Source organism: Calypte anna, chromosome Z (genome assembly GCF_003957555.1).
Source record: "Calypte anna isolate BGI_N300 chromosome Z, bCalAnn1_v1.p, whole genome shotgun sequence".
In the NCBI taxonomy this organism is placed as follows: Eukaryota; Metazoa; Chordata; class Aves; order Apodiformes; family Trochilidae; genus Calypte; species Calypte anna.
The window spans coordinates 4,192,460-4,208,775 of NC_044274.1; the positions used below are offsets into that span (position 1 = coordinate 4,192,460).

Sequence of the window (16,316 nt, forward strand, 5' to 3'; positions counted from 1 at the left end):
AAAAGAAAAAAAAGAAGAAGAAAAAGAAAGAAAAAAATAAAAAAGAGGTAGTGGAGCAATCGTTGATGTGAGATGGTATACAAGATCAACAGGAGTTAATGGGAGAGAGGAGAGTGAGGCAGCTGCCTACCCTGAAGCTGGGAGGAAGTGTAGTTTTCTTGCAAAACAAAGTCAGTTTAGGATGTGTTTGAAGGGTTTTTGTATCTTGTGTTTCTTGTAAAATCTTTCTGTGCATTGGTGTGGTGCAGGAAGTGTTGCACACCAACAGGACACTGACTTCTACAGCCACACTGCCTGCTCCAGCTCCTTGCCCCAGGTGTTGTTTTGCCTCTTCTTATTGGCCAGTTTGGGTGTACTTCTGCAAAAAGTGGAAATAATTGGTCCTATATATAAATATACTGGGAATTTTGAGACCAGTGCAGTTTGGGTTGGCCCAGAAAAATCTTGATTTTCAAAGCAGGACCAAGATCTCCAGCTCTTTCTTTGCTTCAGTTACTTAAGTTTTTGTTCTTTTGTCTGCCAGTGGCAGACCATTCAAAATCACCTTCTTTTCCTAGGTGGTGGTTTACTGCCCATTCACTGGTATCGAACAAACCTTCCCGTGTGGGAAATGGCTGGATGAAGATGAAGCAGATGGTCTGATAGAGAGGGAACTCTATGAAATGGTATCCCTGCGCAGGAGAAGACTGAAAAGTAGGTACAAGAGCCCCCTATGCTCCCCCCCTAGGTGACAGCACACTGAGTGTCACCCATCCCATATGACATGGGTAGACACAGGGACAGGCAGAGGCTCCAGTGAGCTGGGTCCTGCATTAGTTTCAGCTTGAACATCCTGGCTTTAAAATTAAAATTTTGGAACCGTTTGAGTAATGGCATTCATTTTTTTTTGAGGGAAGAAGCTGCAGCCTTCTGAGGTTCACTGGGCTTCAGGCTGCCTCAGCCACTACTCACTTTTGCAGACCAGGCTTGGTTTCTTTTTGCCACAGGAGCAAAGATTCCCTGTTCCAGGTATAAACAAAATCTAAGCATAGTAAAAAAGGAAATCCTGTGGGAAAACCAGAAGGAAAACCAAACTTTGCTGGGCAGTGTGGCTCTGTGCTCTGCACTGTCCAACCATCCAGCACGAAGCAAAATGAATCATTGCCATCTTGTCTTCTCCAGCATCTATGTGTAAGCAGAATGTTTTAATTAGATTAACAGATGCAGTTTAACCCGGATGCTTTGGGTGGGCTGCTGCTTAAGCAGCAGTTCATTTAAATAAGCTTTATCTAAATGTTAGTCTGCTATTACAACCACACTGCTCCTCTGGCTCGGTCCATTTAACCAAAGCATCTGCAACCTTTAACCCTCTATTATCAGCTCTGATTGTTATTGACAGGCTAATTCCCCTGCTGCCGCAGTGCAGGAGATAGAGGAGAGCCTTGAGAAATCTGTGACCTTTAGCTGCCAGATTACAGAAGCGTGAGGCTTGGAGTTAGAAAAGACCTATTATGTCATCTCGCCTATCTCCCCATGCATGCAGGACTGTCCCTTTCCCTGCAGCTGATCAAGGCTTGGTTCAATCTCACTTTGGGTATCCATGGTGAAACGGGTCCCCGCAGAGCATCTACAAGCTGTTTCTCCAGCAGATTGCAGCTCATCATGTAGCCTGCATTTATTCTCAGCTTTTAAAATTAATTTATTTATTTTTTTATTCTCCAGCCCCCTTCCTTATCTTGAATGTTATCCTTAAAACACTTTAGTGTCAGGTCTTGACCTCCCTGGGGTTTGCACTCTGAGGGACATTCGCTCTGGCTATGAACGTTTCCAAACTTGATTATTGGTTGGACTTAAAAAGATCTTCTCCAGCAAAAACAGATCTACAAGTCCTTGTGAAGGCTTAGAAAACAGAAGCATGTGTCCAGCAAGCCCTGGGAGGATGATGATGGGTATCTGGGGAACTGACTGGTCTCTGACAGCTGCAGACCTAGCTCACCCACACTTCTTCCTGCATGGTTTCTCCCTGACAGCCCTCAATCAGCATTTAATCCTGGTACAAGCTCCCCTTTACCCCTCCCTGTGTGCATCATTCCTCTTCTCTATTCCTTCAGCAAAGGGTCAAGGAGGCCAACCAGACAGATGAGAGAAGTCTCTGGTGTCTGAATTGCCCTTGCTCTTTTCCCCAGGGAGAGCATCCTGCTTTATCATGTGCCACAGGCAATCTTGCCTTAGCTTCATTTCTGCTCAGATAAAACTCTCTGGTGCTGTTCAGGAGGGAGTGGACATCAACATTTTGTATATTATTAAACCAAAGGAAAAACTTTTTTCTGAAACAGAATTCCCTCTTTTGGTTTCTGAGTAACTGTAGCCTCTCTTCTACAGTCAAATGCTGAGTAGATCAGTAAAAATCTAATTTATATGCATGCCATCATATTTCTATATTCCATTCTGGGCTCTGAAGGTCAAGCTGGCCTCATGTGGGCTCAAGCATGCCAAAAGAGTTATCAATTCTTTCATCAGGATTTGTTAATAATTCAGGTGATGTCTAAGTCAGGAAAGGAACCTGTTCCTTTTCTTGTAGGTGCTGCAAGGCCTGCAGAAACAAAATTCGTTATTGTCAATAATATTATCAATAAAGAATGCAGATGAGGGGCCTTTTAGAGGAAATGAAGTCACCTTTATATTAGCAGCCACGATCTGGTCGGAAAGCCAATGTGAAGTTGCTGCAGGTGGGCTGCTGCAAATGCTGGGTGAAGGCCTAAAAGACAAAAAATTTTTAGCTTTGCCATGAACTTCAGACATATCAGGGTGGCACAGGTGATAACTGAACTTGGGTGAGATTTAGTTGTTTAAGTGATTTTTATATTTTTGAAAAATCCCATTACATTGCTCTGAACATGTTTGTTCCCCATGATGTAGCCTGGCTAGAGATATCTGAGCAGGGTCAAAGGCCAACCTGTCCTGCATGAGGTGTATCTGGGGTAATGGTCCAGTCTCAGGAAGGCTCATTTGCTCAGGATGAAGTGATACAGGGGTGTATCCCTTCTCCTTCTTCTTCTTCCAGACACAAATCATATGGAGAAAAATTTAAGAGCTACCTGGAGGGGCATTGCACAGTACACAAATAACTGGAGAGCCCTTCACGTCCTCCTTGACAAAAAGAAAGCTGAGAGTGCTTCCCTTTAAAATAGTCTTAGATGCTAGACTTGTAAGAGTTAGATAAGTAAATGGAAAATACAGAGGTGGAGCACACGCATGGATTAACCTGTTACTAATGTATGACAGGAGAATGTGGTTCACCTGCAAAGTGGTGATTTAAGTTTTTTCTCATTTTATTTTGAATGAAAACACAGAATACTATTTCCAGTCAGTCTCATTCCTGTATGTCATGTAACAGCTAGTTATGTTAGCACAGAAAAGGACAAAATGTCCTGGTCTTCTTTTGTACGATCCTGCCTTCTCCATCACCCAAGGGAAAGAATGAGCATTATGGTTTTTTAGAAGGATGGCTTTAAATATTACTCTTCAAATAATATGTCTTGAACTTTTATTTATAGAAAACCCCTGGTCTCTGTGGATCTGGACAAGTGACATAAAGAATGCAGGGACAGATGCCACCATCTTCTTCCAGATTTATGGAGACAAGGGGAAGTCAGATGAGATGAAGCTGGACAACAATTCAGACAACTTTGAAACTGGACAGACTGACAAGTTCATGGTATGAATCTTGTGCAATTGGTAAATTTTGCTTGGTATTGTTTTCCAGGGCATTAGCTTCAACTTTGCCCAGAAAATCATTAGCTTGAGACCTTTATGTCTATAGTGAAGTGGAGGTGAAGTCATTCAGTTTGATGGTGAAGCAGATTATTTCCTCATCTATGGGGTGGCTTGTCTTCTCCAAAAAGGGTTTAGGCTGTTCTTCTTGGGTACTCAGGAGGTGATGACTTCAAGTCATGGTGGTACAAAGTGCTATGTTTTCCTTGTGACTTCTGAAGCAGATGGTCACACCACAGGCACAGACACTGTTATAGACTACTACAACAATTTAGACCATGCCTTTCCAATGCTAATGATTTAGCTATCATTCCACCACTGCCTAAGTGGTCAATTTCTATTTAAAGGAGAATTAGCAGTGATGTTTCCTGCCCTCAGAGACCTGGTCTTCAGCCTCCTTGGACATGAGCCCCCATGAATGCATGAGGCTGACCTTAACAGCACATTGAGTTTGGAGACTGGGGAAGGTTTCACTCTGTTTAGGAACAAATATGTTTAAAAGTTAGCTGTGGACTGGTCAGAGAAAAAAATTGAGAAACATAGGATTTTAAGGCATGGCTGTAGCCAAAATATTTTCTCCATTTTCACTAGCAGCCCTAGATGCCTTCTGGAAGAAGTGTGGCTGAACTTCAGCTTCACAAACCCTTTCTGAGAAAGAGCTGAAGCTTGAGAACTGGCCTTAGTCCTTGCTGGGAGGAATAGTTGTATGGAGCTCTTATGATCAAAAGTGTAGGGATTCAACTTGTATGTTCTCTCCTGAAATGACAGACATCAAGGCATCCATGCAGATGTCTTGGGGCTTATAACTTCTAAAGGACAGTTTTTTCACTGTAGTTGTTTATTCCTCTCTGATTTGGCTCTTAGAAGTTGTTCAGAGATGTTCTTAGTGTGCATGCTTTGCTGACTTGCAGAAATAGATAACACTGGGGCTTTTTACCCTCTTTAGATTGAGCTCCCTGACCTGGGCACATTTTATAAGCTTCGGATATGGCATGAGAAAAGAAATCCCTTTGCTGGCTGGCATCTGAATAAGGTGAGGGGATGGCAAACATGGGAGGTAGACCTGAAAAGTCAGGTTGGTCACAGGGGGTGTGCAGTGTAAGTCTGTGGGAAGAGAAGGCTTCATTGTGTGATTTCTGGAGGAAATTTCTTTTCATAGAATCACAGAATAATTTGGGATGGAAGGGACTTTTCAAGACCCTCTATTCCAACCCCCCTGCTATGGACAGGGATATCTGCAACTAGATGAGGCTGCTCAGAGCTCTGTCCAACCTTGCCTGAAATATTTCCAGGGATGGGGCACCTACAGCTTCTGGGCAACCTGTTTCAGTGTTTCATCACTTTCATCATAAAAAAGTTCTTCTCAATATCTAGTCTAAATATCCCCTTCTTCAATTCAAACCCATTACCCTTGTCCTGTCTCTACAAGCCCTGCTAAAAATGTCTGTCCTTATCTTCCTTACAAACTCTCTTTAAGTATGCAAAGGCCATCATAATGTCTCCCTGCAGCCTTCTCTTCTTGAGGCTAAACAACCCCAGATCTCTCAGCATGTATCCAGAGGAGAGCTGCTCCAGCCCTCTCACCAATTTTGTCACCTCCTCTGGACCTGCTCCAACAGGTCCATGTCTTGCCCTTCCCATCCCTCTCAGTTCAGCCCAGTTATGCATGTGAAATGGGTCCAGTGGGAAATGGCAGCTGCAAAAGCATTTCCCCACATTTCCCCATCCTCCAGACTTCTGTAGCTCCCCACTCACTGCTGATGGTTTTTTTTTCCCTTTCTCTTCAGAAAGCTTTCTACTCTTAGACATCATTATGGCACAGAGAGGCAAACCCACTTGTTCTGCAGACTGTTTAGGGCTATGACTGTTTGGTCATAATGAAAAACTGATTACAGAAGAGAACTATTGTACAGTGGAGCATAATCTGCCCTGGAGGGCTGACAGCCCAGTTGCAGGAGTTGGACACAGACTGGAGGAGACTGTGGAGGCTTTACAGGAGAGAGCAGCACTGTGCTGTTTGTGAAGAAAAAAATAAAAAAAGGGGGGGCTGTTCTGCTTGGTCTTCTCCTTCGTTCTACCATCAATGATCACTGTGCTGTCAGCCCTCTCTGCCCTGGCTCTGCAAGGTAGCAAGTTCTTCTCTAAGCTCCACCCATACTCCTGCAGATCTTGTAAGATATTCTCTGCACTTAACAAAACATGAACTTTGCTCTGCAGCCATAGATGACTGTGATGATAAATCACAATTTACCACTTAGAGATCTTTCTCTTATGCCTGTAATGTGCTTTGACATACCCTGTCCTCTTCCAGTGCCAGGGAGATGCAACACACAAATAACCAAACACCTCCCCAGTGGGCATTGCCTTCTGCTGTGTTCAGCATGTGGTAGAGAAGATGCTTGGATATGTTCTTTATCAAAAAGAAAGGGCTGGTCAAACTCAGGGCCACTGCAATTGTCTTTATTAGTTTGTTCATAGATGATGAGGAAGAATGCCTAGACCTTCTGTAGCCATGCACTTCGTAGAATCATAGGATGATTCGGGTTGGATGGGACCTCCAAAGTCACCCAGTCCAACCCTCTGCAGTCATCAGGGGCACCCTCACCTAGATCAGGGTGCTCAGAGCCTCCTCAAACCTCACCTTGAATATCTCCAGGGATGAGGTTGAATATCCCCAGGGATGGGGTTGAACATCCCCAGGGATGGGGTTGAATATCCCCAGGGATGGGGTTGAACATCCCCAGGGATGGGGTTGAACATCCCCAGGGATGAGGTTGAACATCCCCAGGGATGAGGTTGAATATCCCCAGGGATGAGGCCTCAACCTCCTCCCTGGGCAACCTGGGACATTTTTCAGATGCCCTCACGAACTTTTTCCTAACATCCAGCCTAAATCTACTCTTTCCCTGGGGAATCCTCTTTTCCTGCACAGAGGCTGGATTCAGTGAGGACAAGAGGTATCTGACAGCATGTTCAGGGATCTTTTTTGGCCAAACTGTCTAAGCAAACCTGCTGAAGATGCATGAAACCAACCTGCCCATATACAGCTAGTCTGGTGGGTTTTGGGTGCATCAGGCTCACAGCACATGAATTCCATCACTTTAGTAACCCCTTTAGTATCTAGAAACTTAGATGAGGCCTTAATGATGCTTTGTTCCAAGTCCTTACACATTACATCTGAGGTTTTCTTTATGTCAGGGCAGGCTTCCATTTTCTACTACAGGAACATATGAACAGCCATACTGGTCTATAAGCCATAAAAGTCTATCAAGATCAATATCCTCTCTCCTGTGGCTCAGAAGTGCATGATTAGAGACCAGTTAGAAGAGGACAGGAATTTATGACACTTCCCCCTAACATTCTTCCACCTTTCAACTATTGCCAGTTGTTGGGAGACTTACTTCCCAAACACATCTACTAAATATGAAGCCTATAGTAGCTTTTTCTTTTATTTATTTGTTTACAAGTTATAGTTTCCCCTTGAACAATTACCCTTTGAGTGACCACAATAGCACTTGGCAAGGGCTTCACAGGTTGTGTCCTTTTGTTTGCTTCAGACCTCACTCTAAAGGCACCATCTTATGCCCTCTGTTTCTTGCAGAAGAAAAGTGAATAGTTGACACTTTCTGCCTTCTCTCTCTGTGTATATTGTAGACCTCTCTAATACCTCCCCTTCACCCAGTTCTCCAGCCATCTGCAGAGCCCCTCCTTATTTGCTCATTACTCCTTTGGAAGCTACTGCAGATCTTTCACCTTTCTCCTTGCCATTTTCTGTGTGCTTTCAAAACGAGCCACGGCAGTGACTTTGAGCTGTGGGGACCAGCAGTGTAAGTGCCACTCTTGGGCTGCTCTGTGGCTTTACACAATGGCATCTAACAAGCAATTACTGAGAGCCACAGTGTCCATCAAAACTTTTTCCAACACTGTGGAGCAGCTGGAGGGAGGAGGAGTGAAAAGCCATCAGCTGTGACAGACTTTGCTCCTTGCATTGCTGCGGTGTGCAAATCTGAGTGACAGTCCCCTTATTAAAGATGGTTACTTCTTGGCTGCTACCTACTTTTCCTGCTTCTCAGGAAAAAAAAAAAAAAAACAAACCACAAAAACCAAACCAAACAAATAAAAAAACTCCCACAACACCAAAAAATCCCCAACAAAACCACAAGGAAAAAAAAAAAAAAAACCAAACCTGTCAGGAGTTTGTTGTATTTTTGTCTTTAAGGCTCTGAACTCATGCAGTGTTTTTGTTTAATGAAGGTAACCCTGCTGAAAACGCTGACAAAAGAAAAATACTCATTCAACTGTGGCCGCTGGCTAGATATAAATGAAGATGACAATGAGATTGTGAGGGAGCTCCCTGCGGAGGGATCTCTGGTGACTGAAGTCATGCCAGGTGAGAGCCACAGGCTCCGTGCAGGGGCTCTCTCAGGACCTGAATAGAAAGAAACCCTCTTTGTGTTAGGGATGCCCAGCCAGACCCTTGCAGTTCAATTAGATTCTCTTTCTGGCACTTTCCTTCTGGATGTATTTTCTGTGTGCATCATTAGCTGCATGAAGCCTCAGAAATCCCAGGCTCTTATTCTGAGCATATTTCTCAGTGGTGGGAGATAAGAGAGATTTGGATGCAGCACAATTGTTTCCAGAGGTTTGTTTTGTTTTAGTTCGTTTGAGTTTTTTTCCAAATTGTGGGGGTTTTCCCAGTCTTCTTTAATATGTGGAATGCCAGGTTCGAAGGGATAGTTCTAGAAAGCAAGCCTAGCTGAGATGTAACCTAGGATAATTTTAGGGCTTCGAGTTTTATTTTTTATGTGCACATTTATCCAGTTTTATGTATAAATGTAAAGGAAGTTGCATAGAAGAGCTTTGCAAAAGCATAGGTACCTTTAGATATATGTGAGCAATCTGAAATATTTTTGGGATTAACCGTGCTCAAACTGAACAATTAATCATAAGAAGCCTCAGAATTGTATGTTGGCTTCTTAAAGTGGTTGCTGAAGTGTCCTGACCTTGTATTAAAAGAATTAGAATCCTGGTGGGGGGAAAATTTTGGAGAGCAGAAGATCTCAAGGTGGCCATGGTGATTTCTCTTCTTTCCATCAAAGCACCCAGTGAGGCTCCACACTCTGCAGACCACGAGTCCCCTGTTTTCTGAAAGTGCCAATGAACTCAGTGATCTGCATGCAGCTGAGCAGTTCCTTGGAAGATGAAAAGTAATTGTAATTGCAGATGTTATTAAAATGTAAATAAACCTAGTTTTGAAATGTATTTTTAATCAACCATGGAGAGATCTGCTGGAGTCCAAAAGCATTTTCCTGTGAGGAGCAGCTGTGCTGAGCAGAAGCAAGATGCAGCACCCATGTGTTGGGTTTGCAGGAAGGGAGAGTTGGGGCATTGCCTCTTGTCCCTTCCTGATACTGCACCAAAAAAGTCTCTGTCCTTAAGGTGGGCCAGTGGGCTGGTTCTTTCCTGTGAAAGTCCTTCTGGAAGTCTTTTCCCAATGGGATGGGAGAGCAGGGATGAGGGCAGAGTGATGGGAGGAAGGTGGCAGCTCCAATTCCATCCCACTAAATCCTCAAAGGTCCTAAGATCTCAAAAGTTAAAAGGATGAAAGAGACAATCCAGTCTCCTGTCCTGTCAGTATCCCAAGGAGATGGGGCCAGCTAGGCTTGTCCTGCCCTATGAAGCCAACATGAAGTGTCCATTCCTCAGGTCCCTGATTCATCTGCCTTTCTAAACTCTTTTTCTCCCCCTCCTATGCCTTCCTGGATGCTGAAGATTATGTTTTTCCCCAGACACATTTTTACAAGATCCCTCTTGGGGAAGTTGGGAGGTGAGGTAGGAGGGCTGGGGCCCCAAGGAGACCATACACTCCAGTTCAGGAAGTCTTACTGAAGAGGATAGCATTTTTATGTTCTTTTTTGGAGGGATTTTATGTGCTTTCTTAATATTGTAGGCCTTCCAAATTTTTTATTTTTTCCCCCCATTTCCCAGTGATAACCTGGAGGTGCAAAAGTCAATACATCACCAGAAGTACCAACCGGAAGAGCGAAGGCTCAGAATTAATTGCGGGTCGGTGGAGAGGCAGTAAATTTAAATGGTAATTAATTGTGTTGCTGAAAGGGTTTTATTAATTTATGCCTCCACAGTGATAAAATACCGGGTGACAGTTTGCACGGGGACAGTAAGTGGGAGTGGCACAGATGCCAACGTCTTCATCTGCCTCATTGGAGACCAGGGAGACACCGGCGAGCGTGTGCTCTACAACTGCATCAACAGTGTCAATAAATTTGAAAAAGGCAACGTAAGTTCACACAGCAGCTCCTTAAGACTGGTTTGAAGGTGTGTGATGGCCTGTAGATTTTTATTTCTTTTTGAGATGTGCATTTTTAAACCTGGCTGATTCCCTTGCTGGTTTGGTCTAGGCCAGTAGGCAGAAATAAATCATGTCCACCGAGCATCACGGCAGGTTGTAGTTGACAGGAGGCTTAGGTCAGGGAAAGTCTGCCCTTCTCTTGACATTGGTCTGTTTATAAAGAACTTCCTGGTTTGCTCTCCAAGTTGGAGAGCTTCCAGGAAAGCTGCCTGTCTCCTGAGATGAGAGGGAATCTTTCAATCCCCATCTAACACGACAAAAAAATTGGCTCACTGGAGGCAAAGGAATTAAAAACCATTTTATTTATTGTGAAAGTCAGAACTCAAAGCCTAAAATGTTATTTCCTCCAGTCTCCCCTCAAAGGTGTTGCAATCAGGCTTTTGTGTCTTATTTTCAGTCTATTTTTCAACCTGTTTTGTATGCCCCTGTCCTGAACACAGGGTGGTGGAAATGGCCTGAGCTGAAGACTGAGCTTGTTCCATGGAAAGGTGAAGATGTTGGAGAGGTCAAACTGTACTTAAAGCTCTTGCAGAATTAACAAGAAAATAGTTGTTGACCTAGTCTTTGGGGTTGACCTGCTTAATGCATATTCAATTACAAGGCATATCTGGATCTCTAGGGTCCAGCTTAAACTTGTAAAATGTAATCAGTACCTCCTGGGGAATATTCTGAGAATCTTATCACAGAACCTGCAGATTTCCCATTTTATGTGTTAGTGTTTATTATTTGATTGAAGAGCTGGAATAGAAAAAAACAGAGGATAAAAAGAGGTCATGTTTTCAAACCGACCACTGAAATTAGGTGTCTGAAATATGCCTTAAAACTTCAGATTTGCCTTTGAGTGTCCAGAATTCCCAAGTCTTCTGAGGCTTTTTTAGACTTTAAAATAATTTTCATCGGAGTTTTATTGTGCTTGTAAGGTTTTCCATGCTTGTGCATGGAAACACGAGTCATTTACATAAGTAGGAAAGTGATTCTGCTAGAAATTGCAAACTTTATGGTTTTGCCTGTGCTTTTTGCATTGCAGACTTTTATTATTAAGGTGGCCTTGAACTGTGAAGGATATCATTTTGTCATTTGGCAAACTCTTGTTCTGTCAAAATGGTAGCTGAATGAGTCATGATTTGCTGGTGGTTTGGAGACAGTTTAAATGGGGTATCTAAAAAAAGTTGTTTGGTTTACAGAAGACACAAGTACTTTAACCAGAAATGATGACTACATTATCTTTACTCTCAAAAATGAGTTTTAGGATAAGTTGAATGAAGGGAGGGAAAAAATGCAAAAAATAATTTTAGAAATCAATTAACGTGGTTAATAGTACCCAGATGATAGAAACCAAACTTGAATTTGTTAATGAAAAACTGTTCTTCTGGCCACGAGGAATTGAAAGCTGGTGAATGAATTGGAAGATGTTTAAAGATTATTCCTGACAAACTCAGAGTTCATATATTCAAGTGACTGAATGAGCATATCTACACTGATTAACTCAGACACACTCTTAAAAAGAAATGTAGCTAAGTCAGGGCAATCTCTAATCTACAGCAATTTAAACCAATAGTACTTTTATTACCAAGCTTGCTTACAGATGCAAACTAACAGCCTGTGTGGAATGTAAAATTTAAATATGCCTCTAAATTCATTGTTTGTCCTGCTGCAGTTCCCCTTAGCTACTTACTCCTTAATTTATATCAGGTGTTAATAAGGTGTTAATAAGTAAGATAAACAAGCCTAAGGAAACGGACTTCATTGACTCAAACTGACTCAATGAGGCTTTAATCCCCAATTCAGCAGTTTTTGAGCAAGTAAGTAACTCCTGTAAGCCCATCATGAACACTTAACACAGTGACAGTATGTTTAGTTGTTTTTATTTTAAAGGTCAGCTTGGAGCCCTGAATGACAGACAAATTACGATTTTTTTCTTTTTTTAAAAAATAAGGTTAAATATTTAAACAAATACTGCCCTACCACTATGCTTCCTGGGAGCTAGCAGGTTATACACTACCATGGGCTGGTGGGAGATGGTGAAGAACAAAGATGCAATGTTTGGTTTGCTATCTCTTCCCTAATGAGGCACCACAGCAGATATCTTTGTGTGCTGGGCTATATGCTTGTGTGTTTACAAGGGAGGTTTACCATAAGCATGTTTGCATCTGTACAGGTACCTCAGATACTCACCTGGCCTTAATCCCAGGGGAATAACTTGATCTGTTAATACATCCCTTTTCCTTCAGCCATCAGGAATTGCTGCTGGTCACTTCTTGGTCCTGAGGGGCTATCACCTGGGTTGTTCTGTAGGTTGGGGATTTTAAACCATTTCCAGGAAAAAAAAAAAAAAAAAAAGGAAAAAGTGTCAAATTCATGTCCTTTGTGCACTCTTATGAGTACATTGTTGCTGGGTTGGTTTCACACCAACCTCTGAACACAACTCATGGAGCAGCTGGAAATGCCTCACTGCAGACATGCCTGATGCTTGCATGCCAGGAAGTGGCTGGGGCTTAAATTATGCTTATAAATCTGAATTTAATTCATCTGAATTTAATGTGGGGTAATGTTGAAACGCCTCTGTGGATTTAGTCTGGGGTGGCCTGTCCCAGCTGATACCTGGTCAGGGGTTTCAAGCTGGATTTCCTGCCTCTCTGTATGAACAACTTAACAATTTTAATAATTAAATTACTCTTTTTTTTTTTTTTTTTTTACAGTTTTGAAGAGCGTGCAATGATTTGGGAGGTATAAAATGTTGGCAGGTCTTGTATTTGTAAATCTAATGTCATACATCTAGCACAAACATCCCAGATTTTATTCTTTGGTAAATTCGTTCATACTTTCTCCTTCATCTTGTGAAGAATTACCTTGCAGCATGCTGATGATGTTGGTTTGATTGCAATAATAAATTTGTTTGTTTGCAGTTTTTTTAAGGAGAAATATTACTTTACCTTTTTTCTTCTTCTCAAAGGCTGATGAATTCTTCGTCGAAGCAGTAACACTGAAGCAGGTGAGGAGAGTGAGGATAGGGCATGATGGCAAAGGAGGAAGCAGTGGCTGGTACCTTGCCAAAGTGATAGTGAGGGAAGAAGGACAGCCAGAAAGTGAGGCTGTGGAATTCCCCTGCTACAGGTACTAGAAACAACATTTGCAAATATTGTCTCCCTCTATGCATTTGCCAGGCTTTGAAAAGCCTAGCTGTTGTTCCATGAATAGAATTCTCTGAGCCCAGCTTAATCCTTTTTATTTATTCATTTATTTTTGCTAAGCCTGAAAGTAAAGACCATGGACTGGGAGGTTTAAGAGACAGTTAACTCTCCTTATCAAACAAGCAGCATTCTGAGCTGTGAAATTCTCAGCAATAATCTCAGTAATGCAGAGAATTTCCAAAGGGTGCCTTCCAGTACCACATACAGTGTCAGTGCAATGGGATTTTTGTGCTGGGAGAATGGGGGAAAAAGAAAAAGAAAAAAAAAAAAACAAAAGAAAAAAAAAAAAAAAAAAAAAAAAAAAAAAAAAAAAAAAAGTTGTGCTGCCATTTTGAGAGCTCCTTGTATGAAGGGAAATCATGCAGACAGAGACAGTGTTAGTGGAGAGGGCTGTAACTTACCCTTGTGGGTGGGTTAGAAGTGTATTCTTCTCTTTCCCAGAAAATCAAGTGGCCAATAGAAATGTGCTGTTCTGAGGCTACCCATGGGGAAGGAGATGCACCATCTGTCCTGGCACAAATTAGGGACTGCCTCAACACTGCAGCACAAACCATAGAGAGATGGGTGAAAGCATAAGAGACTAACTTCAGTATAGTTCAGTGTCCTGTAAAGTCCCACTTGCCCTCTTAGGAGGTTCACTGTTTAAGACACAAGTCCCCTGAACTCCACTTAACAACACCAAGTACCTGTTCCAAAAATCCTTCTCCTGGGGGGACAAGTGGGATCGTAAAAGGCAGACACAACTATTTTTAAATTACAAAGGTAAAGCCACTAAGCTGGTCAGTTGTCTCTTGTCCCTGTCAATCAGGGAGGACTCCACTATGAGGAGGAGTCTCAGCCCCAACCTCTCTGCACTGCTAAACCCACGATCACATCAGAAAGCAAACTCACTGGAGAGACAGCACGAAGCAGCAGATGCAGTGTCCTCCTGGCTGTGAACAGCAAGCCAGACTCTCCCTTTCCAAAGAAAAAGCCACGATGTTGTCACTGCTGCCTTTTGATGCATGTCTAACAACCTTATGTTTTGCTGAGGGAAGGCAGAAAAGCAAAGCAGGTTTTTACTTGGACATGAAGTGTCCACGTGAAAAGATGTTTTGCTTAGACTCCTCAGGGACATTTCTGTGTCTAACTGCATCATGCAGCTGGTTTGTTTCTAAGATTTCTTTTTGAATCATCTCCTCATTTGACAGTTTAACTGGGTATTGGTTTGGAGTGATGCTCCCCTTAGCTTTACACCTAGCTAAGCTCCCTTTAGCTTTACACCTGTGGGTCTCCAGGGCATTCCTCCTGAGGCCAGGGGCTGAAAAGGGAGGGAGAAAGAAAACCCAAGACCTTTTCCCCAAAATATTCACGGGGCCAATTCAGGCTTCAAGTCACAAGTGATGGAATTCCACTCTTCTTACCTTTCTTAATGTCTCTTTTTCCCAGTGGCATCAGTGTTGTTTGTGCTGTCCTTGTGCCAGCATTATCTCTTCCTCTCAGATTGAGAAGGTAACATGACTGATCACCACCAAACACAGGGACAGCTGCTCCCTCTCACTATCTTTGGTGCCTGTGTCTCCTGAGAGACTGGGGCATCATCGCAGTATACGGGTGTCGTCATGGAGTCTGGAGATATCTGAGAGTGAAGGTGCTCACCCACTGCATCCTCCACCTGAGGGATAAATGTCTCCATGACCTGCAGTGTTTGGATGTTCCCCTCCAGCCCTGTAGGCCAGGGACAACTTATGACTTTGCTCCTCTGGCAGAGAGGTGTTCTTCACCTGCTTCTTCAGAGCCAAGATGTTGAAGAAGACTTGGGCAAGGAAAGCAGAGTTCTCTTAGTGAGCCAGTGGAAGCAAGACTAGCTAGAGAATCCATGAGGACACTAGGGAAGCTTCTGTTTCTCCTTGGCCAGTCTTTGGCCAGCCAGTGGACATGCTGATGTTTTCATTGCCTTTGTCTCCAAGACCTGGTTAACTTCCATTCCTCTACAGAGCACAGTTGTATGGTTTGAGAAGACAGCTTCTGCTGCTCTGTCCATTTTGACTCCATTAAGCCAGGAGGACAAAACTTCCAGCTGAAACACATCTCTCCTGTGCAGAAAACTTCGAAGGCTTCTTACCTCTGTAAAAACTAGGCTGCATCAGAATGTGGAGAGTAGATATTGTATTTTTATACCAAAGAGATGGTTAACCACCTTCCACTATAGTTAACTTCTGTAGGATATCTTTACAGATCTTCATTGCATAAACCTCACTGATGTCTCTGTTCTTGTTATTTACATCTTGGTATAAAAGCCTGTTTTTGTCTTTTCATTTGAAAGCTTTTTTTATGACTCTGTAGGAACATCTCTTACCTAATAGTCACAAGAGCTCTATTAGGGGAGCTGTTTTTGTTTTACAAGAGAGCTAGCAGAGATAAAGAGAAGCTAAGTGGATTAATTTTGAGTTTGTGTCAGATTCAGGAAGAGCACTGAGAAATAATGACTCCCAGGCCTGTGCTTTCCACTCTTAAAACCATTGGCTGTAAAGGGAATGGCTTGCAGCTCTCCTTAGACCCAGTGATTCTAAAAGCTGTCATTTGATCTGTGCTTGCAAAGAAGCAAATGCTAGTAAATTCTCCAAGCATTATTTGAAAAATTACTAGCACATCACTTGGCTGCAGTGTAGTGTTATTCCCATTACTCCTGTACGACCACACGACATGATAATATCCGTGCTTTTAGGGACTGAACACTCAGTCATTCAGAGGCACAAATGAACAATTTATACCTGACAATGCCTGATGTGGTTTAGGTATTGTGGTTATGAATGCCACTGAAAAGTTCAAAATGAAGGAGTTACACCTTTCACCCCAGATCTGGAGCCAAACCTTTTTTGAAGCTCAGGACTGAGTTCTTCAGATTTTATTTTCTCCTCAGGGCTCTGTGGAAGTCCAGGAATGGACTAGCTGACATTCTCTAATATAGCCTATTTTTCATAACATTTATATCCCAGCCAGGAATGAATTTTCAATCAGGC

The 16,316-nt window shown here is 42.7% G+C and overlaps 1 protein-coding gene across 1 annotated transcript in view; it reads left to right on the forward strand.

Annotated features, from left to right (window-relative positions):
• LOXHD1 (lipoxygenase homology domains 1) overlaps positions 1–16,316 on the forward strand; it is a 133,062-nt gene that overhangs the window by 26,656 nt on the left and 90,090 nt on the right. The window contains exons 9-14 of the mRNA XM_030466835.1: positions 558–693; positions 3,537–3,697; positions 4,700–4,786; positions 8,008–8,143; positions 9,897–10,051; positions 13,077–13,237. Coding sequence (XP_030322695.1) covers positions 558–693; positions 3,537–3,697; positions 4,700–4,786; positions 8,008–8,143; positions 9,897–10,051; positions 13,077–13,237 — 836 coding nt within the window. The remainder of the gene's footprint in view (positions 1–557; positions 694–3,536; positions 3,698–4,699; positions 4,787–8,007; positions 8,144–9,896; positions 10,052–13,076; positions 13,238–16,316) is intronic.